Source organism: Anolis sagrei, chromosome X (genome assembly GCF_037176765.1).
Source record: "Anolis sagrei isolate rAnoSag1 chromosome X, rAnoSag1.mat, whole genome shotgun sequence".
Classification (NCBI taxonomy): domain Eukaryota; kingdom Metazoa; phylum Chordata; class Lepidosauria; order Squamata; family Dactyloidae; genus Anolis; species Anolis sagrei.
This window is the reverse complement of record NC_090034.1, coordinates 97,351,135-97,375,713: the sequence shown is the minus strand read 5'-3', so window position 1 is coordinate 97,375,713 and position 24,579 is coordinate 97,351,135. Positions and strand designations below refer to the sequence as shown.

The 24,579-nt window shown below is 42.8% G+C and overlaps 2 protein-coding genes across 2 annotated transcripts in view; one reads left to right on the top strand and one right to left on the bottom strand.

Annotated features, from left to right (window-relative positions):
* Nucleotides 1-24,579, bottom strand: part of LOC137094912 (rho-related GTP-binding protein RhoU-like) — a 277,821-nt gene that overhangs the window by 172,937 nt on the left and 80,305 nt on the right. The gene's annotated exons all lie outside the window — the stretch shown is intronic.
* On the top strand, nucleotides 6,129-21,803 carry LOC137094909 (cytochrome P450 2F5-like). The gene is made up of 9 exons (XM_067460887.1): nucleotides 6,129-6,615; nucleotides 10,084-10,246; nucleotides 10,636-10,785; nucleotides 12,171-12,331; nucleotides 15,027-15,203; nucleotides 15,345-15,486; nucleotides 16,244-16,431; nucleotides 18,710-18,851; nucleotides 21,173-21,803. Exons 1-9 carry the CDS (start codon nucleotides 6,439-6,441, stop codon nucleotides 21,352-21,354), a joined length of 1,482 nt encoding a protein of 493 aa, XP_067316988.1. The 5' UTR covers nucleotides 6,129-6,438; the 3' UTR covers nucleotides 21,355-21,803.

The following is a 24,579-nucleotide window of genomic DNA, read 5'->3' as shown; positions in this document are numbered from 1 at the left end:
ATATGCAAGATAGACCAAATTTGGCACAAATATCCAATATGCCCAAATTTGAATACTGGCTGGGGTTGGAAGGGATTGATTTTGTCATTTGAGAGTTGTGGTTGCTGGGATTTATAGTTCATCTACAATCAAAGAGCATTCTGAATGGCACCAACAATGGAATTGAACCAAACTTGGTACAGAGAACCCTCATGGCCAACACAAAATATGAAAAGGGTTTGGTGGGCATTGACCTTGAGCTTAGGAGTTGTAGCTCACCTGCACCCAGAGAGCACTGTGAACTCAAACAACGAAGGATCTGGACCAAACTTGGCACCAATGCCCAAATGTGAACACTGGTGGAGTTTGGGGGAAATAGGCCTTAACTTTAATCCCAGCATTCTGAACTCCACCAATGATAGAATTGGGCCAAACTTGGCACACTGAAAATGCTGGAAAGGTTTGGTGGGCATTGACCTTAAGTTTTGGAGTTGTAGTTCACCTACACCCAGAGAGCACTGTGAACCCAAGCAATGATGGATCTGGACCAAAGTTGGCACAAATATTCCATATGCCCAAATCTGAACACCATTGGAGTTTGGAGGGAAACAGACCTTGACATTTTGGAGTTGTAGTTGCTGGGATTTATAGTTCACCAACAATCAAAGAGCATTCTGAACTCCACCAATGATAGAATTGGGCCAAACTTGGCACACAGAACTCCTATGACCAACAGAAAATACTGGAAGGATTTTGGTGGGCATTGATCTTGAGCTTTGGAGTTGTAGTTCCCCTATATCCAGACAGCACTGTGGACTCAAACAATGATGGATCTGGACAAAACTTGGTACAAATACTCAATCTGCCCAAATGTAAATACTGATGGAGTTTAGAGAAAACAGACCTTAACATTTGGGAGCTGCTGGGATTTATAGTTCACCTACAATCAAAGAGCATTCTTAACCCCACCAACAATAGAATTGGGACAAACTTCGCACACTGAACCCTCATGACCTACAGAAAACACTAGAAGGGTTTGGTGGGCATTGATCTTGAGTTTTGGAGTTGTAGTTCACCTACATCCAGATAATACTTTGTCTCAAACAATGATGGATCTAGACCAGACTTGGCACGAATACTCAATATGCCCAAATGTAAATACTGATGGAGTTTGGAGAAAATAGACCTTAACATTTGGGAGTTGTAGTAGCTGGGATTTATAGTTCACTTACAATCAACGAGCATTCTGAACCCCACCAATGATAGAATTAGGCCAAACTTCCCACAGAACCCCCATGACCAAGAGAAATTACTGTGTTTTCTGGTGGTCTTTGGCGACCTCTCTGACACCCTCCACATGACCCCCCCCCCCCCGGGGTCCCAACCCCCAGGCTGAGAAATGCTGATATACCTAGTGTTTTTCCTTTGGTTTACCTACTTCCAAAACCTAAAAGCCCCCAGTGCATTGTGACCATTCCCCATAAGGGGGGTGCTCAATGTTTATTGAACATCACTGAACTACACAGTAGGGTTGGCTCCATCAGAGACCATCTGGTTGTTGGTCTGCGCATTTACCACAAAACTGATCCAGGCTCCAGCAACTGCAATAACGATTTTTTCATTTCCCAGGACATAAACAGAGGTTGCTACATACTTGGCAGCATTTCAAAAGTCTCCTAACAGAAGTCTTGGAAGAATTCAGAAAGAAGGGAACGGAATTCTTGGCTAATGACATTGTTTGGATAAGAAGCCTCCCTGCCATCTGGTCAAATCTATACAAAGCTGCTGGTTGCCTAGGACTATTGCATAACCATGCATTCCTCAGCCAACATTGCAAAACTATATGCTCCTCAGCCAAGGATTAATTAAAGTTCAGTATTTAATGATTAATAACCAAGACCTGTCAGGATTTATGCCTCTTTGCATTAGTTGGGTGTAAAGGAGCTGGCTTAGGGAGATGATACAAACAAGTGAAGCTTTCACTGGGTGATCACCAAGCCAGAAATAAATTAATTTGATGAGATGCCAAAACATCACCATATTTCATTTGCAACCTTTCTCTATTCTCTACCACTGTCCAAAAAGAAAAAAAATGATCAGACCAAAGGCCCATTTGAGAAATAGGAAATGTTAACTCTTTAAATGTTGTTGGATTATGGTTTCCATCAGGTTTCATCACTGGGCATGCTGGCTAGAAATGATGGGAGTTGTAGGCTAACAATTCCTGGAAAGTGACACCTCTGGCCTAGCCAGTCCAATATTGCATCCAACCAATGACCAAAGAGTTGTCCAATGTCCAATTTATTTATTATTTATTTATTTATTTATTTATTTCCCCCATTTGTACCCTACCCTTCTCAGGGCGACCTTACAACAGCAAAAACAATTAAAACATAATTTATTAAAACAACAATTAAGATCACACAAATTCAAATCGTAGTCCATTTGACAATCACGTTAATTCGTTATCAGTATTGCACTGCTTTCTTTCTTTCTTTCTTTCTTTCTTTATTTGCATTATTTCTATGCCGCTCATATCAGCCCGGAGGCGACTCAGAGCGGTGTACACAATCGGCACAATTCGATGCCATAAAAATACATACATTAATAAACAAAAAGAACCATTATAGTTCAATTAGACATAAGACAGTGCATAATAACAATATTAAAACTAAAAACTATATCCTCTATTCAATTACTTGTTGAATGCTTGGTCCCAGAACCACATTTTAATTTTTTTCCTGAAGATCAGAAGAGAGTGGGCTGACCTGATTTCATTGGGTTGAGATCCACAGATGAAGGGGCCACCACTGAGAAGGCCCTGTCTCTCATTCTCACCAGTCGCTCTTGCAAGGGAGATGGGACCAAGAGCAGGGCCTCCCATAATAATCTTAACCTTTGAGGAGGATCATAGAGGGAGATATGTTCAGACAGGTAAGCTGGGCCTGAAATGTTTAGGGCTTTATATGCTAAAGGCAGTAGTTTGGACAGGTAAGTTGGACCGGAGCTGTTTAAGGCTTTATGGGCTAAAGCCAGTACTTTGAATCGTGCTTGGTAGGTAATAGGCAGCCTGTGGAATTGCCGCAAGGGGGGGGGGGGGGGTTGTATGTGCCCTGTGTGGTGCCCCAGTTAACAACATTGCTGCAATATGTTGGACTTCAAAGGCAAGTCCACAAAGAGTGCATTACAGTAATCTATTCAGGATGGAACAAGAGTGTAGGCCACAGTGGCCAAGTCTGACTTTTCAAGTCTGACAATTAAAACTAGTGTACAAGTTTTAATTGTGTGAATGCTCCACTGGCCACCGCCGAAAACTGGGGTTCCAGGCTCAGAGATGAATCCAGGATCACTCCCAATCTGTGGACCTGTGTCTTTCGGGGGAGTGTAACCATGTCCAGCACAGGCTGTAACCCTATACCCTGTTCGGCCTTTCGACTGACCAGGAGGACCTCTGTCTTATCTGGATTCAATTTCAATTTGATCTCCCTCATCCAAGCCTCATCCAATGAGAAGATCTGGCACAAAACATGAAGCAATACAACCAAACTACCACTCATATAGATAGTAAGGCAAGCTATGTTTTGGGTTCTTTGGGGGGGGGGGGTCCATTGTGTAATGTTTGCCTGGAATGATCTTGGCCAAATCAAACCTCTTTGGAAACCAACAAATCAACCACTTATCAAAGTCCAGGGTTGTGGAAATTAACTGCAAAAGTAAATACTGGCATTTCCCAAGTTATGAACACATTAGGTTCTGTAGGTTTGTTCTTAAGTTGAATTTGTATGTAAGTCAGAACAGATATATATTTTAAGTGCAACTTGTGCCAAAAAAGATATATTGTTTAGCTTTGGATAGCATTGGGAAGGGTTAAGACCTGGTGTTTGTTCTGCTGTCTCTACCTCTTCTCTGTCCCAGTGATAATTGGATTTTGCAAAATGTGGCTTGTTGTGGAAACAAGGATTGGTGATAAAGCAGTGGTTCCCAACCCACAAGTGGGCTGTGAGACCTAAAATAAGGTCCATGAGACATAAAGGGTGAACTGCAACCAGGCCTGTAGCGAGGGGGTGGTTTTAGGGGTTCAACCCCCCCCCCCCGAAATGTTTCAGATTTTTTTTTAAAAAAACCTGGTTTACTCATGAATTCTAATTGGTTAACCAAATCAGGAGAAATGCCTCTAGAATATGGCTCTATAGCCCGAAAAAACCCACACGAACCTAGTGATTCCAGCCATGAAAGCCTTCGACAATACATTATCATTATTATCTCCCATTGCCATGCATTAGTTGTAATGGAAAAGCAGCCCTTTGTAAGACCCTGCTTAGCCCCCCCCAAAGTTGTTATTATTATTAGCTCTCAGTGCCAAACACAAGAATTGTAATGGGAAAGCTGCTTTTTGTAAGACCCTGTTTAGTTCCCCAAAGTAATTATTGTTATTGTTTAAAACACAGCAAGATTAGTACACCGCAAACAAGATCACCATGTTGGCTGTTGTACTGGATCACACTTCGGACACTTCCCAAGTGTCTAGGACTGGGTGATATATTGGGAAATAATGCATGCATATCTGAGTAGGGTGGTCTTTTGCAGCTAACAGATGGTTATTTTGTCAGAGCCGATTGTGTTTAAGTGTAGGCCAAGGACTTTAGGCATTGCACTCAGTGTGTCAGTCATTACTGGGACCACCTTGACTGGCTTGTGGCAGAGTCTTTGCAGTTCAATCTTTAAATCCTCAAATCATGTCAACTTTTCCAGTTGTTGTTGTGATGATGATGATGATGATGATGATGATGGCAATTATTATTATTATTATTATTATTATTATTATTAAAGACATTAGGGACAGTTTTTTGGGTTTCACACTCTGCTTTTTGTATTTTTTTTTCAATCTCAGCCCCTTCCCCTTCTTTTTTTACACACGAGCATTAACAAAATCCCTGGATAACAACACAACTCAACCAAAAACCATTTTTCTTGGTGTCTTCATTTTTAGGCATGTTCCCGGGGTTATTTAGGGTGCTGATTCAGAAAACTGCATTGGATAGACCACATCAGCTCTAGATTATTAAATATGGTTTTCTGTGGGAGAGCAGATGGTGACTACTGGATGGCATATGTTCTTTATCAGAAACTAGAGCTGATGTGGTCTATCCAATGCAAATTTCTGAATCAGCATCCCAAATAACCAAACTGAATCTAAAGTTGACCAAAAACGGATTTATAACCCTTTTGGTACTAATGTTGGAGAGTGATCCTTGGTCAAAGTGGTCCCTGGGCAAAGTTGTTGTTGTTCATTCGTTCAGTCATTTCCAACTCTTTGTGACTTCATGGACCAGTCCACGCCAGAGCTCCCTGTTGGTCATGACCACCCCCAGCTCCTTCAAGGTCAATCCAGTCACTTCAAGGATGCCATCCATCCATCTTGCCCTTGGTCGGCCCCTCTTCCTTTTTCCTTCCATTTTCCCCAGCATCATTGTCTTCTCTAAGCTTTCCTTTCTTCTCATGATGTGGCCAAAGTACTTCATCTTGGCCTCTAGTATCCTTCCCTCCAATGAGTAGTCAGGCTTTATTTCCTGGAGTATGGACTGGTTGGATCTTCTCACAGTCCAAGCCACTCTCAGAACTTTCCTCCAGCACCACAGCTCAAAAGCATCGATCTTCCTTCGCTCAGCCTTCCCTATGGTCCAGCTCTCACATCCATAGGTTGCTATGGGGAATACCATTGCTTTAACTATGTTGTCAGTGTGTCAATGTTGTCAGTGTCTTTGTTGTCAGTGTGATGTCTCTACTGTTCACTATTTTATCAAGATTGGTCATTGCTCTCCTCCCAAGAAGTAAGCATCTCCTGATTTGGGCAAAGTGGCCCTGGTCAATAAATTGTTTACTGTACCAGCCATAGGCCAGGACATCAAATAATATACAACCTTTAAAAGGACAATAAGCACTTTCCAATATAAGCATTCAAACTTATTCTATGTACTGGCTCTTTAAAATTGCAGTAGCAGTAACATGACAACAATAACAGTGTCTTAACTATGAGTCATTTCCAAGTTGAATGGTTATAAATTGGGGAGTGCTTGTACATTTCTTCCAGAAACGCAAGTAGGTTACTTGCAAAATCTTTCTCTCTATCTATCTATCTATCTATCTATCTATCTATCTATCTATCTATCTCTGTCTCTCTCTGTCTGTCTTCTACTAATTTATAATTTCTCTGCAAGCCAGACCAAAAAGGACAGCCAGGCTCTGTGGCTCGGTGCCATCTTTTCTCCAAAAAAACACAGAGGGAGGAGAGCATTTCTTTGAAATCCATGTCGGTCTATAAACACACCAAACCTCCATCCACACATTGAGAGCAAAATCAGAAGGAGGGAGAAGTACCACATAAAGAGACATGCACATATAACCCCCTGGGGAAAGTGAAAGATTTTTGTCCTCAGCTCTGGACTCTTCTTTGCAGCCATGGATCTTGGTGTGGCCACCCCATTGCTCCTGCTGGCTGCCCTTTTCTGCCTGGCTTTGTACTGGAATGGAGGCAAGAAAAAGAAGGGGAAGTTGCCACCTGGCCCAGCTGCATTGCCCGTCTTTGGCAATCTCTTCCAGTTAGACCCCAGGGAAATGCACCGATCGCTGGAAAAGGTAAGAAACTAATGGTCACAATGGAGTTGAAGGGGCGGAGAGGGAAACTCTTGGACAAGCGCATCTCTGTATAAAGGGTTTGTGTACTCTAATCTATGCCGCATGTTGCAGAGCACCCTTTGGACCTCACCCTATCTCATATTCTCCAGATTTCCTCATTTGACACGCACAGCCCTAGTTAATCCTCTGTCATCCTACTTTTCCAACTGTGTTTAAGATGTCCCAGTTTCTCTCTCCTTCTCTATGTTGAGATCTGGGAGATTGGCTTGGGGTTGAGGTAAGAAGCCATGATTATTTCCACCATCCCAGGAATAAGGTCTTCTGCTTTCTGCTTAGCATCTCAATACCTCTTTTGGTGAACTGTTGCCTGCTCCAGGTGGTATTATAAACCTATTGCCTTTGACCAGTGGTTCTCAACCTGTGGGTCCCCAGATGTTTTGGCCTTCCATTCCCAGAAATGCTAACAGCTGGTAAACTGGCTGGGATTTCTGGGAGTTGTAGGCCAAAACACTGGGGACCCATAGGTTAAGAACCACTGCCTTTGACTATGTTTAATGTTTCTCCATTTGGTGGAACGGGTAAGCATTATTATTGCTTTTATCTTTATTTATTTATTTATTTTTAATTTTGACTGTCCTGGCCCATTCTGCACTGAGGGTACTCACACTCTGGAGTCCATGCACAAACCAGGTAGTAGGCTACAAGATGCTTTGCAAATCTAGATGATGAGTTGCACCGGGACTGTGGTGCAGCTAGCTGGGAGTCAGCTGCATTAAGATCACTACTGACCAAAAGGTCATGAGTTCGAAGCCAGCCCAGGTCGGAGTGAGCTTCCAACCAATTTGTGTAGATTGCTGTTGACCTTTGCAGCCCGAAAGGCTGTTGCATCTGTGAAGTAGGAAATTTAGGTACCAGTTCTGTGGGGAGGCTAATTTAACTAATTTATGAGGCCATAAAAATCTCCAGCAAGCATGAAAAGAATGAGAAAATACTTCATCAGTGTCACAAACGTACGGTGAAGTGACAGCTCCCCTGGTGGCCAGAATACCCTCATGAAAAGCTGGAATGTTAAATAGCCTCTGTGTCTGTCTATATATGTTGTGTGTCTATGGCACTGAATGTTTTCCATGTATATGTACATTGTAATCCACCCTGAGTCCCCTGCAAGGTGAAAAGGGTGGAATATAAATACTGTAAATAAATAAATAAATCCTTTGTACAGTGAGCCTTCCATATTAATGGGGATTAAGTAAAGGTAAAAGTTTTCCCCTGACATTAAGTCTAGTTGTGTCCAACTCTGGGGGTTGGTGCTCATCTCAATTTCTAAGCCGAAGAGCCGGCATTGTCCATAGACACCTCCAATGTCATGTGGCCGGCATGACTGCATGGAGCGCTGTTACCTTCTTGCTGGAGCATTATCTATTGATCTATTTACATTTGCATGTTTTTGAACTGCTAGGTTGGCAGAACCTGGGCCTAACAGTGGCAGCTTGCCCCACTCCCCAGATTCAAACTGCCGACCTTTCAATCAGCAAGTTCAGCAGTTTAACCTGCTGCACTACTGAGGGCTCCAGTATATTGTTAGCTGTTTAAATTTTAACTGTTGCAAACCTCCTTGAAAAAGGGAAATCTATGGTACTTAAAGTGATGCCTAATTTCATTCATTCTATAGTATAGAACTAATGCAGTCAGATATCATTAGACACATCCCTAGCTTGGCTGTTCTTGCTCTTTAATAACCTATGTGGATTAAGACTGTCTTAATCCTCAGGCCTTGTTCTTGTATGGGATGGAACCGCAGTTGGATGATTCAAGATTACCTAAGAAGCAATTAGTTCTGATTGAGAACAATTAGTACATGTATTAAACAACACTTGGGGCCATGAAATCTGATATAGGCATATTAATAAGAGATTAACTTAAGTGTCTGAGTGCAAAAAGTATCATGTCAAAACAATTTGGCGTATTACTCCCTGCTTTTTTGCTCTCAGACCATGCTTATAGTAGAAAGGAATATCTTGCCTCCTTGGGTCTACTCCAGTCACTCCTTAAATCTGCCAAATCTGTCATCATCAACATTATTTCTGGGCACCACAATTAAAGGGAGATGTTGACAAGCTGGAATGTGTCCAGAGAAGAGCGACTAAAATGATCAAGGGTCTGGAGAATAAGCCCTATGAGGAGCGGCTTAAAGGGCTGGGCATGTTTAGCCTGAAGAAGAGAAGGCTGAGAGGAGACATGATAGCCATGTATAAGCATGTGAGAGGAAGTCATAGGGAGGAGGGGTAAGCTTGTTTTCTGCTGCCCTGCAGACTAGGATGCAGAACAATGGCTTCAAACTACAAGAAAGGAAATTCCATCTGAACATTAGGAAGAACTTCCTGACTGTGAGAGGTGTTCAGCAGTGGAATTCTCTGCTCCGGAGTGTGGTGGAGGCTCCTTCTTGGGAGGCTTTTAAACAGAGGCTGGATGGTCATCTGTTAGGGGTTGGACTGGATGGCCCATAAGGTCACTTCCAACTCTATGATTCTATGATTCTACCTGGAGCAATTGAGTAAAAGGCATTGGGTTGTCCTATTCGTCTCACTGTTGGGTTTACACTTTTGAGTTTTGTAGACCTAACTTTGGAACCACTCATAGATCTCTGTCACCTTCATTTAGCCTTGGTCACATAGTCTTCCATTTGTGATCATTCCCATAGTTTTCCAGACTTCAACAGAGCTCTCCAAGGTGTTCAGAACCTTGGATAGCTCCATCTGCAATATAGTTCCAGTGGCTTCAGTGATATGGAAGCCATAGGCTACTCTAAATTTATTTACAGTATTTTATTTATTTACAATATTTATATTCCGCCCTTCTCACCCCACAGAAGACTCACATATACATGGCAAACATTCAGTGCCAATTAGATATACAACATATATAGACAAGCACAGAGGCAATTTAACATTCCAGCTTTTCCGGCTTCATGAGGGAATACTCGTTCCGTCCACAGGGGGAGCTGCTGCTTCACCATCCACTTATGACACCGAGTCCTTGACGGAGTACTTCCTCATTCTTCTACACGCTGCTGGAAGCTTTTATGGTGTCGTAAATTAATTAAATTAGCCACCCTGCATAAAGCAGTACCTACATTTCCTACTTGACAAATGCAACTATCTTTCAGGCTGCATAGGTCAACAGCAAACTAGACTATTAATGGTCGGGAGCTCACTCCGACCTTGGCTGGCTTCGAACTCATGACCTCTCGGTCAGTAGTGATTTAATACAGCTGGCTACTGACTATCTGTGCCACAGCCTGGTCCTAAATCATGTCATTAATTTTCCCATGGTCTCTAATCCCAAGGAAGTTAAATCTGATGTCCCACCCCAAACCCTCACTGTTCATGTTAATGAGTTTAGCAGTATAATCTCCCATGGTAGGCAACTCAGACTCCCGCATATCTCTCTCATACACACTTTCTGCAGCTCAGCAAGCAATATGGACCAGTCTACACTATCCACTTGGGTTCACTTCCATGTGTGGTCTTGTGTGGCTACCAAGCAGTGAAGGAGGCCTTGGTGGACCAAGCTGATGACTTCAGTGACCGTGGGGATTTCCCTGTGTTCTACCGCTTCACCCAGGGCAATGGTAACAGCAAAGCACTCCCTCTGTTATGTTTTCAATATCAATATGCACTTTCATCCGGAAGACTTTAGCCTTTGGGCAAATCCACCACATATGATAAAAAGTGAATGTTTGGATATTTGAAAGGATGACACATTAAGCAAGTTTATTATCTGCTGCTCTGGAAAACAGGAAGAGCTGTTCAACATTTTAATGGCCATCCGTCAGGACTGCTTTGGTTGTGTGTTCCTGCATGGCAGAATAAGGGTGGACTGGATGTCCCTTGGGGTCTCTTCCAACTCGATTCTATGATAAATTAATTCCAGAAAGAAATGTGCTCAGCTGAGATGCACCCATCTATTCACCCCTATGTCACACCATTGAGGCTAACAGGCTATTTTCACCTTCTCCAGGCATTGCCTTCTCCAATGGGGAAAAATGGAAGATCCTGCGTCGCTTTGCCCTGCACACCCTGAAGAATTTTGGGATGGGGAAAAGCAGCATCGAGGCCCGGATACAAGAAGAGGCCCAGTGTCTTGTTCAGGAGTTTCAGAAAACTGGTGGTGAGTTCGATTTTCGGAGCAGATTTTAGGGCTGGCAGGTAGAGCTGTCTGATACCAAGAAGGGCCAGAGAACTCCAGCACCTTTAACTAGGAGAGAGGGCAACTCTCTCTTAGTTAAAGGCTAGGAGAGAGTCACCCCTTGACCAGGGACCACTTTGACCAGGGACCAACATTACTACCCAAAGGGTTACGAATCAGTTTTTGGTCAACTTTAGATTCGGTTTGGTTATTTGGGGTGTAATTCAGAAAATTGCATTGGATAGACTGCATCAGCTCTAGTCTCAGATAAAAAACTTCTGCCATTCAGTAGTCGCCATCTACTCACCCACAGAAAACCATAGTTCACAATCTAGAGCTGATGTGGTCTATCCAATGCAATTTTCTAAATCAGCACCTCCAAATAACCCTAGGAACAGGCCTAAATACTGGAGCACAAGATGCAAGAAGGTGTCCCTATTGGTTTTAATAATAGTAATAATAACTTTGGGGGACTAAACAGTGTCTTACACAGAGCTGCTTTCCCATTACAACTCTTGTGTTTTTTCAATGGGAGCTAATAATAACAATAATAATAATAATAATAATAATAATAATAATAATAGTTACTTTGGGGGACTAAACAGTGTCTTAAAAAGGGCTGATTTCGCATTACAACTCTTGTGTTTGGCAATGGGAGATTATTATTATTATTATTATTATTATTATTATTATTATTATTTGAAACACAAGATTAGTACACAGCAAACAAGATCACTGTGCTGGTTGTTGCATTGGATTGCACACAGGACACTTCCCAAGTGTCTAGGACTATGTGATGTTTAAGTGCAGATCCGAGTAGGGTGGCCTTTTGCAGCTGACAGATGGTAATTTTGTCAGTGCCGGTTGTGTTTAAGTGCAGGCCAAGGTCTTTAGGTAATAATTATTATTTTAGGTGACTAAACAGAGTTTTACAAAGGGCTGGTTCCCCATTACAACTGATGTGTGACAATGGGAGTTAATAATAATAACAACAACAACAACTATGGGGGACTATCCTCTCTCTCACTCCCTTATGCGTGCCACCGGGTGAGTCCTCTCCGCCCTCGCATGGGAAGTGCTGGAAAGAGCAATGCACTGCTGTCCTTCTCTCCCTCTCCTTTTCTCTCTCTCTCTCTCTCTCCTCCAATGGCAATTGCAATTTTCCCCTCATGTCTTACAGACCTTATTTTAAGTCTCATGGCCCACGCATGGGTCACGACCAATGGGTTGGGAAACACTGGTGTAGTGGTTTGAATATGGTACTACTCCCTCCACTCAGTCCTGGAAACCCCAAGTCGTGCTTGAAGAAAGCACTACTTTGGCATCCCCAAAGCACTTTTCTCACTTTCTCCACCTCTCCCTCACAGGAGCACCCTTCAACCCCATCAACCTGGTCTGCCGAGCCGTTTCCAACGTCATATGTGCCGTGGTTTTTGGCAACCGCTTCGACTATGAAGATGCTGACTTCCTTAGGCTCCTGGATCACTTTAATGAGAACTTTCAGATCATGAGTTCCTTCTGGGGTGAGGCAAGTAAAGGACACACGGAGTAGGCACAAGAGCAAGGGATCTTCATGTGGCACACTCTGATCTTATTTTATCTTCCATGGTTCCAGCCTATGGAATCTTGGAGTCTGTAGTTTGCTGATATACTCGGCATCTCTAGCTGAGAACTCTTCCATAGGATGTTGACATGGCCTTAAACCGCTCTGAGTCCCCTCGGGGAGATGGAGCGGTATATAAATAACTAGCTGTGCCCTGCCACGCGTTGCTGTGGCCTATAGTAAAACTTATCAAAGTTGAGGTAGATATCTGGACTATTATGAAAGAGAGGTCCCTACCTATTCCTTCCCCCTTTTCCTCCCCCTTTCTCTCCTTTCTTCCTTCTCTACCTCTTTCTTTCTTTCCTTCTTTCACTACTTGGTTTCATCCTTCTCTCTTTCCTTCATTCCCTCCCCCTTTCTTCCTTTGCCTTTCTTCCCTCCCTGTTTGCTTCCTTCTTTCACTTTTTATTTCCTTTTATTTCACCACCATCATAACAATAACAATAATGCAATGCATTGCCTCCGGGACCTGACACCTCTCCCATTCCCCCTAAAAGGGTCTCAGAGGAACAATAGCATCATAATAATAATAATAGAAATAACAACCTTTACCCGCCACGTGTTGCTGTGGCCAATCTTCCCTCTTTCCCTCCTTCTTTCCCTCCCTCCCGGCCTCCCTCCCTCCCTCCTTCCTTCCTTCCTTCCTTCCTTATTTTATTATTTATTTATTTTATTTATTACTGCGCTTGTATACCGCCGTTTCTCAGCCTACATTGGCGACTCAACGCGGTTTACAACATTCCTTCCTTCCTTCCTTCCCATCTTTCCTTCTCCTCTTCTTTCTCTATCTCTTTCCTTCCTTCCCCCTTTTTCGTTCTCTTCTGCTGTCTCTCTTTTCTTTATTCCATCTTTCCTTTTCTTTCCTTTTCTTCTTCCTCTAACTTTCCTTCCTTCCCCCTTTTTCTTTACCTCCCTTTCTCTTTCTTCCTTCTTTCCTTCCTTCCTGTCTTTCCTAGATTTTGACAGGGCGGGAAGGGGCGGGGTGGGGTTTGGAGGTGGCGTGAAGTAAAAGAAGGTAAGATTGGGGCAGTGATGGAGCGTGGGGTTGCGTGTGTGTGTGCGGCAGCGAGGGGAGTCATGGAGCGTGGGGTTGCGTGTGTGTGTGCGGCGGCGGGGGGAGTGGGGTTGCGTGTGTGTGTGCGGCAGCGGGGGGAGTGGGGTTGCGTGTGTGCGGCGGTGGGGGGAGTGATGGAGCATGGGGTTGCGTGTGTGTGTGTGGCGGCGGGGGGAGTGGGGTTGCGTGTGTGTACGGCGGCGGGGGGAGTGATGGAGCGTGGGATTGCGTGTGTGTGTGTGGCAGGGGGTGTGTGTGTGTGGGAAGCGGCGCGGCGGGGCTTGGAGTGGGCATGGATTCCGCAGAGGGAACGTTGGCCGGAAGGCCATGTGCACGCGCCAGGGAACTTGCGGCTGGGCGCCAATGCGCATGCTCAGTTGTTTTGCCGTTTTGTGAGTGTGTTGTTGTGTTATTTTTCATTTTGAGTAGATATGTTTGTACCTTGTGGGTTGTGTTATGGGCATGGGAATTTTGGTTAAGTTTCGTTGGGTTTTTTTTGAGTTTTGTTCTTTTGCCGTTTTGTGAGTGTGTTGTTGTGTTGTTTTTCATTTTGAGTAGATATGTTTGTACCTTGTGGGTTGTGTTATGGTCACAGGGATTTTAGTTAAGTTTTGTTGGGGGATTTTTGAGTTTTGTTGTTTTGCCGTTTTGTGAGTGTGTTGTTGTGTTGTTTTTCATTTTGAGTAGATATGTTTGTACCTTGTGGGTTGTGTGATGGGCCCGGGGATTTTGGTTAAGTTTCGTTGGGGGATTTTTGAGTTTTGTTGTTTTGCCGTTTTGTGAGTGTGTTGTTGTGTTGTTTTTCATTTTGAGTAGATATGTTTGTACCTTGTGGGTTGTGTTATGGGCATGGGAATTTTGGTTAAGTTTCTTTGGGGGGTTTTTGAGTTTTGTTTCCTCGTTGGATGCCCCTAACAAATTTATATATATAGATGTAGGCTCATATAATCCCGTTCAAAGCAGATCATCTGGATTCAGAAACTGGAAACGGGATTATATGTCAGTGTAGATCCAGCCCCAGTCAGCATAGCCAGGAAGTTCTGGGATTTGTAATCCTTCCACATCCAAAAATGAATGGCCAAGCTCTACTTTCTCCTGAGACACTTAAACAAGTGTCTCAGGAGAAATTAATGCAATTTGCTGGTCAACCTGCTTCCATGAAGCCATGACTTCAGACAGTTGTTTCTGCTTCAGCAGCATCTCTTATCTTCATTTACATTTCATTCATTGCAATAACACTTACTCGTTAGCATGGTCATGATGCAAGAGAGAAGAGAAAGAAAAAGACAGAACAAAGGGCATCTTCTACGTTTATACCCCACTGTTAGCAGCTCATTAATTCAGAGTCCAGCCTACTAGTCTATTGCAACATGTTCCTTGTCTATTCTACACATGCTTCATAATTTTCCAAAGATTAACTCTTTCACAGCTAGCAGCATAGACATTTTAAGCTTGTACAATATATATTGACATTACACTGATAGAGGAGCAGAATGATAGTACTACTTCCCAAAAGGAACCTATCATGATTGTATTGCTCTGATATCATCACTGCCTTTTCTCCAGCTCTACAACATTTTCCCCGGAGTGATGGACCTCCTCCCTGGACCCCACCAACAAATCTTCCAGAACTTTGAGAAACTTCGGCACTTCATCACTGAGCGCATCCGCTGGCACCAGAAAGATCTAGATCCAGAGGCCCCACGAGATTTCATCGACTGCTTCCTTATCCGCATGGAGGAGGTATGGTTTCTTAACTTTCTTTTATTGAATCAGTCAGACAATCTGAGCCACACACCACCTCTGAGGACACAATCCACAGTCCAGTTCCCACCAAAGAAAAAAGCTTCCTATGCAAACCTTTCCGATTTGGTTCTCTTTCAGGAAAAGCAAGACCCGCTGAGCTATTTTAATATGGAGACTTTGGTGATGACCACACACAACCTGTTCTTTGGCGGCACAGAGACAACCAGTACGACTCTCCGGTACAGCTTCCTCATCCTTATGAAATACCCTGATGTGGCTGGTAAGGGTAAAAGGAAGCATGCAGAGCATGTATTGGACATGGGTACAAAGTAATAATTGAATGTGGCAGTCAACAAAATCAATGCAATTCTGGACTGCATCAACAGGAGCATAGTCTAGATCAGTGGTTTCCAACCTATAGTCTATGGACCACCAGTGGTCCACAAGAACTAAAATATGGTCTGAGGCTTCACCATTACTACACCATTGCAACGAGAGTCACTGATCTCATGAAACCCTCCTATAGTCCCAAGGCTTATTAAATATGGGTTTCTGTGGGTTAGCAGATGGCGACTACTGAATGGCATATGTTCTGTATCGGAAACTAGAGCTGATGAGGTCTATCCAATGCAATTTTAAGTGTAGGGACACACATATAAAATGCAAAAGACCTGTGGCTCTGTTGCAGAAGACCTGCATTGCCTATGAAAACTCCCAGGTTCAAGTTCAAGCATTTTTATCTGAGGCTGGAAGACAGTCATTCTAAACCGCTGCCAGACCATGCAGATCAAAAGTGTGGGACATGAGGTCCCAGGGTCAAATCTAACCTTCTTGAGTTGCCTTGATTTTCACGCTCCCTTTCCATCAATGAATTGCCTCCCAATAGTTGCATGTTTTCTCTCATTTTGTTGTCAAAGACCGAATTGTTCCAATTGCTCTCAGCGGACCTGGAATTTCCCTTCCAGGGGGAAATATGAGCCTTGTGCCACTGAGAAGGACACAGACTACATCTGCTCCTCCCGTCTTCCTTCCCACAGTTCGCGTCCATCAGGAGATTGACCGAGTTATTGGCACCAACCGTGCTCCGTGTCTTGCTGACCGTAAAAGCATGCCATACACGGATGCTGTCCTCTATGAGATCCAGCGCTTCATCTCCATTTTGCCCATGGGACTCCCACGGGCCGTGACCCGGGACACACCTTTCAGGGAATTCCTGCTTCCAAAGGTAGGGAGAAAACCCTCAAACCTCACCTCGTTCCTAAAGCTGTCATTTATGAGGCCAAACATGGCTTTGACAGCCGACAGCCTTTCATGTTCCTTTGTGTTTGGTGCTCCCTATGTAGGCTTGCCTATAGTTGCATGGTAAACAGTAGACTCCTGCAGAGGTGAGAGGATCCCTCTTGTCCTTTGCTGAACGTAGCATTTGTTGGATTTTCTTAGTGGGTCTGTAGATAGTTTGTATTTCTTCCTCATGTTCCCTATGCGGTCAGTAGGCATGGGCAATCCATGGTTCTAAATCACTCTAAAGTACTTAACTAGGGGATGCTGGTGCTTTGATTCTACAGCGTTGCTAAAGTTCTGGTGATGAAAGTTCGGACAAGTAAGTTACACTGAGCCATTTCCGACTCACTTCCCGAGTCCTTACAAAAATGGGGGGGAAAGCTTTGGAAGGGCAAAGGGACTTCCCGTTTTTAAAAATGCTTCGATATCACTTGAAAAAGGTAATTGTAACGAAATTATTACAAGCAACGAGTTATCCGATGCAACTCTATCCATGCCTATGATTCAATTCATCTTGGAGGAGGTGAAACTGGATTCTTTATTCAGCAAAGAGCAATTAACAAATCCCTCCATTAAAACTGTCTAAAAATCTACTCCTGGTTTTTAAAAAAGCAGGCATTTTTAATGTAAAGCAACAAAGTGGGGGAACAACCTCTTTAACATAAGAAAGGCTGTTCCTTGAGGTTCCCAGAAAAAGAAAATCGCCTTTTTCTTCCCTGCCAAACAAAGGGTGATCTTTGGATTATGGACAAGTCAAGGCCCACAAAAATAGTCTTGGGAATCTGACTTTGACCTTACATTTACACTTTGCCAGTCTGTGCCTTAATCATTGCAAGGGCTGCATTTTAGGGAATCTACTTTTGTTAATATTTACATGAACAAACTGCTGAGAAATAGGGATTGTTCAACAATATTATGAGGACAATGTCCAAAAATATCATTGGGCAAAAAAAACTTGGTAGAATTTGTTCTCAAAACAAGGTAATGGCGCTCCATGCAGTCATGCCGGCCACATGATCTTGGAGGTGTCTACGGACAATGCCGGCTCTTCAGCTTAGAAATGGAGATGAGCACCACCACCCCAGAGTTGGACATGGAAAAACCTTTACCTCTCAAAACAAAAGCACATCTGTTTCTTTTCTGTTGGTTATATCTTATGGCCTTTTACTTCTTCTATCTCCTTCACAAAGACCAAGTATGCCCATTTTATCCCTCAGACCAAATTATTAGAAGTTTTAGCCCCCCAAAATGTGTAGAAATTAACTACAACAGGCATTTCATAATGTGTTGTTTTATATCCTTTCCTTTAACCGTTTAAAATGCAATATCATTAACTGCTTTTTAAAATAACATGTGTGTCCAGTTAATTTTAACCCACAAACTTTAAATTTAATTTTATGACTTTTGCATTTTACTGGGTTGCTGTGAGTTTTCCGAACTGTATGGCTATGTTCCAGAAGCATTCTCTCCTGACATTTCACTCACATCTATGGCAGGCATCCTCAAAGGTTGTGAGGTCTGTTGGAAACTAGGACAACTGGGATTTATATATTTGTGGCATGTCCATGGAGGAAGAAAAAGATCTTGCCTGCTCAAGGCAAGTGTAAATGTTGCAATTGGCCACCTTGATTAGCATTGAATGGCCTTGCAGCTTCAAAGCCTGGCTGCTTCCTGCCTGGGGGAATCTTTTGTTGGGAGGTATTAGCTGGCCCTGATTGTTTCTTGTCAGGAATGACCCTGTTTTTTGAGTGTTGCCATTTATTTACTGTTCTGATTTTAGAGGGGTTTTAAATATTGTTGGCCAGATTGTGCTCATTTTCAGAGTTTCCTCCTTTCTGTTGAAATTGTCCACATGCTTGTGGATTTCAATGGCTTCTCTGTGTAGTATGACATGATGGTTGTTGGAGTGGTCCAGGACAGAAAATAAAGAACAACACCAAAAAAAAAAAAACAGAGGAATTCCTGACAAGAATCCATCAGGGCCAGCTAACACCTCCCAACAAAGGATTCCCCCAGGCAGGAATCAGACAGACTTTGAAGCTACAAGGCCATTCAATGCTAATCAAGGTGGCCAATTGCAACATTCACACTTGCCTCAAGCAGACAATAGTTCTCACCCTCAACCTTCCACTTGCCTGGTATCCAACAGATCTTCACCTCGAGCAAGTAACAAATAAACCATTGTTGTTGTTGTGTTGTTGTTATATAATTCCTTTCCTCAGGGTACCAATGTCATCCCCCTGCTGAGTTCGGTGCACTACGACCCCACACAGTTCAAAGATCCAATGTCCTTCAACCCAGACCATTTCTTGGATGAGAAAAACGCATTCAAAAATACGGATGCATTCATGCCATTTGCTCCAGGTAGGGAAGGTTAAGGGTTTGGGGACAGTATCACAGATACAATCAGTTTTAAACCTTGATTTTAAAATCGTGGCATGTGTGTTTAATCCTTGTTCTGTGTATTTTAGTATGTCATTTATAGAAATACATTTTAATATGTGTATTTTATAGAATTTTGGCAATGATTATATGTTTTTGCTGTGTTGTGACCCACCTTGAACCACAAGGAGAGGCAGATAAGAGATCAAATTATTATTATTATTATTATTATTATTATTATTATTATTCGAACTCTTGCCTCCGCTTTGAGCTCAGGAGCAAGTTGCCTTATGAATATATGCGTCTACAAAGCTGCCAAACCCAGATCAGATTAGAAGAAAGCAGCATGGCCTACGACCTCCAGACCAATTAAATTCTTAACCCGGAGGTCAGCCCAGAATAGAAAACTTTTGGAAGAAAGTCAGGCTCAGCGTTTGGCAATACTCCAGGAGAGGGGGCTCTAAAAATAAAAGGACCCTAAAGATATCCCCATTCAACTTCATGTAAAAATAGCCAGAAGCAGTAGGTGAAAAATTTCATTCCAACTCTAAGGGAATATAAGGATAACTGGGTGACCTGAGATACTCACAACAGTCCATTGGTCAAGATTGTTCACCTCTCACATCCCACATGGTCTGTCTACTTCTTTTTGAAAGCTAGCCATAATCTAGAGACTGCAGACCAAAGGTCTAAGTCACTTTGACTAAATATTGTAGGAAAAACATCTTGGACCACAAGAACTGCATGACCTCTCTTTTGTTGAATGGCCACATGTCAGGTATGCATTAACTGTGCCTTTTTGACATCAACAGAGGGTGACCTTTGGAGTCCTCTCCAACCCTAAAATCAATGTAAATGAGTTATTCCCAGCCTTTTCACACTCTGAACTCCCAACTCAGCCCTTTTTTAGTTTTTCTTTAGAGGTTTGGGTCAAGTGAGGCAGAACTTGTAAGAGAAATTTTGACGGATTACAACTCCCAGAATCCCCAAGCAGCATGGCCATACTGCTATGAGGATTCTACATATTGCATTCTTATGGATTGTGGATTCTCTCCTGATGTTTCACCTGCACCTGAAGCAAGTGGAGTGAGTGTGAGCGTGTGCGTGTGTATGTGTATGTTTGGGTGTGTGTGTGTCTACACACACACACACACACACACACACACACACATACACTAGCTGTTCCCGCCACACGTTGCTGTGGCCAACCTTCCCTCCCTCTTTCCTTCATTCCCTCACTCTTTCCTTCCTTCCCTCTTTTTCTTTCCCTTTTTCTTCCTTCCTTCTCTACCTGTTTCTTTTCTCGCTTCCTTTGCTCTTTGGTTCCATCCTTCCTTGTCTCTTTCCTTCTTTCCTTCCTTCCCTCCCTCTTTCTCTCGTTCCTTGTCTCCTTCCTTCCCTCTTTCACTTTTTTATTTCATTCTCTCCCTCCTTCTCTCCTTCCTTGTTTCTCTACCCTTCTTTCTTTCCTTCTTTATCTCCTTCCCTCCTTCTTTCCATCCTTCTCTCCTTCCTCCCTTCTCAATCCTTATTTTTTCCTTCCTTCTCTCCTTCCCCCCTTCTTCTCTCCCTCTTTCTCTCCCTCCTTCCTTCTCTACCTTTCTTTTTTCCTTCTCTCACTCCTTCTCTCCCTCCTTCTCTCCTTCCTTCCTTCCTTCCTCCCTCCCTCCCTCCCTCCTTCCCTCCTTTCTGTGTATGTGTTTTGTGTGTGTGTGTGCATATATGTGTGTATATATGTGGTTTTGTTCATGCATTGTAATGTAATTTTTTGGGTTTTGGCTTTTTAAGTCCCTTCCGCTGTGTTTTTCAGTGTTTTATGAGTGATAGTCACTCGTTGGCCTGATAGGTGTATTGTGTCCAAATTTGGTGTCAATTCCTCCAGTGGTTTTTGAGTTCCGTTAATCCCACAAACGAACATTACATTTTTATTTAGATAGATAGATACTAGATAGATAGATATGAATGGAAATACCCTTTGTGTGTTTAAAGCAAGTGTAAATGTTGCAATCCACAAGTTTGAATTGCATTGAGTAGCCATGAAGCTGCAAAGTCATTCAGTGAGGGTTTCTGCATAGAGGTAGCCTGACTTCTGTTGCCTGGAGACATCCTCTGGGAGGTGTTAATTGGCACTAGATGGTTAGCTGTCTGGAGTTCTGCTGTTTCTGGGTGACATTCATTATTTATTGTCTTGATTCTTGTGTTTTTTTAGTACTGCTAACGAGATTTTGTTTACTTTTATTATTTCCTCCTGTTATAATTGCTTACATGATTGCTTTCACACATTCTCTGCCCTCCTCCTGCAGGGAAACGGATCTGCCTGGGCGCTGGCTTGGCCCGGATGGAGATCTTCCTCTTCCTCACCACCATCCTCCAACACTTCTCCCTCCAACCGCTGGTTGCTCCTGCAGAGATTGACCTGACACCACAATGCACAGGCCTGGGCAACGTCCCTCGTCCATTCCAGTTCCGTGTCCTCCCTCGCTAACTCCGGATGGGAACCCCAAGGCCCTACATTTCACTACCAGGCACCTCAAGACATCCGAAACCTGACATTGAACCCAAGAAGCCCAATGTTACCAATGGTTTCTGACTCTCCAAGCCAGAAGTCTCCTTGTGTCAAACCTTGAAAAGGCACTCTGGTTTTGCATCACGTTTTGCACCCCCATATACTGTATGCATATATCTTTAGTTTCCCTGTAGTCACCCTCCAACCTAAAAGATTGAAAGCAGTACCTCTCCAAAGGGTTTGTCTTCCTGGTTGGCACCTACATTTAGCAATTTTCAAAGGTATTTGTCAAAAAAAGAAATATTCATTTACAGATATGGGATATGTATTTTAACTCACAGAGGAAGACTTTTTTTTTGTCATCCCAAGTTTCTTGGATTTTATTCCTGAGCAAGATCACAGTAAAGACAATAAAAAGCCAAAGCAAATGGGGGTATTTTCTCATTCCAGTTTGCCAGGATGGAGTGAGAATAATATGTAGTCCATTTTCTGCTCCTTACCAATCCTTCTCTGCATCAGATTTTGTGGAAATTAGGACAAGGGGGCTACAGCTCCCAGAATTCGAAGGAAATCAGATTCCCACTAATTCAGCGTTTCTCAACCTGGGGTCGGGACACCTGGAGGGGAATGCAAGGGAGTATCAGGGAGGTCAACAAAGACCATCAGAAAACACAGTATTTTCCGCTGGTCATGGGGATTCCGTGTGGGAAGTTTGGCCCAATTCTATCATTGGTGGGGTTCAGAATGCTTGATTGTAGATGAACTATAAATCCCAGCAACTAAAACTCCCAAATGTGAAGGTCTATTTTCCCCAAAACCCACCAGTGTTCACATTTGAGCAAATTGAGTATTTGTGCCAAGTTTGGTCCAGATCCATCATTGCTTGAGTCCACAGTGCTCTCTGGAAGTAGGTGAACTACACCTCCAAAACTCAAGGTCAATGCCCACCAAACCCTTCCAGTATTTTCTTTTGGTCATGGGAGCTCTGTGTGCCAAGTTTGGTTCAATTCCATCATTGGTGGAGTTCAGAATGCTCTTTGATTGTAGGTGAACTATAAATCTCAGCAGCTACAACTCCCAAATGACAAAATCTATTTTTTTTTTAGTGATGGCCACTTCTTGAGTTATCGGGTGTCATGTGGCCAAATTTGGTGGCAATTCGTCCAGTGGATTTTGATTAAGTCACTCAAGATGAACAAAGCATTTATATATATATAGATGACACATAGTATCATAGATTTCATCCAGTGAATGTAAATACATCCCACATATCAGATATTTGTATTACGATTCATAACAGTAACAAATTCACCGTTATGAAGTAACAATGAAAATAATTTTATGGTTGGGGGTGACCACAACATGAGGAACTGTATTAAAGAATCCTGGCATTAGGAAGGTTGAGAAACACTTCACTCATTTGTCATCAAAGCCTCCAAAAGCAGTTCAATGGCACCATCTTGTGGTCATCTTCTTTGGTGCATAGCTGTTGCATGAGCCAAATGTCAATTTATATCTAAATCCAAACACCATAATCATACACTAATGAAATGCTTATCACGCCAGAACTGACATAAATGTCTCCTTTGGGGCAGGACACATAACCTTCCATGCTCACATACATGTAAATGTGCCAAAAATATATGTGAGCAAAATCCAGAATCTGGGTTGTTGTAGGTTTTTTGGGCTATATGGCCATATTCTAGAACAGTGTTTCTCAACCTTCCTAATGCCCCTTGATACAGTTCCTCAGGTTGTGGTGACCCCCAGCCATGAAATTATTTTTGTTGTTACTTCATAACTGTAATTTTGCTACTGTTATGAATTGTAACGTAAATATTTGATATGCAGGATCTAATTTCATTCACTGGACCAAATCTGGCACAAATACCCAATACGCCCAAATTTGAATACTGATGGGGTTGGCGGAGGGTATTAATTTTGTCATTTGGGAGTTGTAGTTGCTGGGATATATAGTTCACCTACAATCAAAGAGCATTCTGAACTCCAAAAACGATGGAATTGAACCAAACTTGGCACACAGAAGTCCCACGAGCAACAGAAAATACTGGAAGGTTTTGGTGAGCATTGACCTTGAGTTTGGGAGTTGTAGTTCACCTACATCCAGAGACCACTTTGGACTCAAACAATGATGGATCAGGACCAAACTTGGCACAAATACTCAATATGCCCAAATGTGGACACTGGTAGAGTTTGGGGAAAATAGACCTTGACAGTTGGGAGTTGTAGTTTCTAGGATTTATAATTCACCTACAATTAAAGACCAATCTGAACTCCATCAACAATAGAATTGGAGCAAACTTCCCACTCATAACCCCCATGACCAATAGAAAATACTGTGGCCATGAAAGCCTTCGACAATACAAATCCAGAATCTATTCCGGAATGTTATGTTGGGGCTACAAGTTTTCCAAATTCTGGAAGACATCAGTAGCTTACATATCAGAGAAGCAGTGGATCCTTTCTGGATTTTAGTCTGAGCTTTAAAGAAGCTATTGAACATTCTGACTCTACTGGGGATGGCATGTTCTTCCATACCTCCTTTGAAATCCAGAACATACCTACTCCCACTAACTTGGAGACTTCAGAGTACTACTATTTAATGGTCTGTGTCATTTATGGATATCAGTTAGGTTTCATTAATCACCCTCGTACCCCACATTAAGTAACTTCTGCAAGACGCTGCAGATAGCATGCAATGGCAGGAATAATCAGACCTGGCTGCACATGCACTTTCCCTCGGTTGTTCTCATCCGTTTACTCCCATTCTTTCCCCTTCTTCCTGCACCTTGCAGTGCCACTCACTTCAGGAATGCTCTCTCTTCAAATGCTGTTCCATCTTTCTACTGGAGTTCCATTTCTAAAGGAATGGCATTCCTCAAAGACATGGAAGGATAGTTACTACAGGTCAACCTACCAGGGGGCATGACTGCAACACTTTGGAAGTCACAGTATTCGTTAGGGATTTTCATCTGAACTTTCAAATGCTATCCATTTGGGGAAAGGCATGCTTCAGCACCTTGGATAGCTCCTTCAAGACAAGCTCCCCACTTATTTGTAAGGCTCCATCACATTCCTGCTTGGTCATCTTTCCAAGTGGCCAGCCACTGATCAAAGAACATTTAGTATAATGCCAAGTTTTTTCTTTTTACTTTGTTTTTAAATGCATTTTAATTGTGCCCT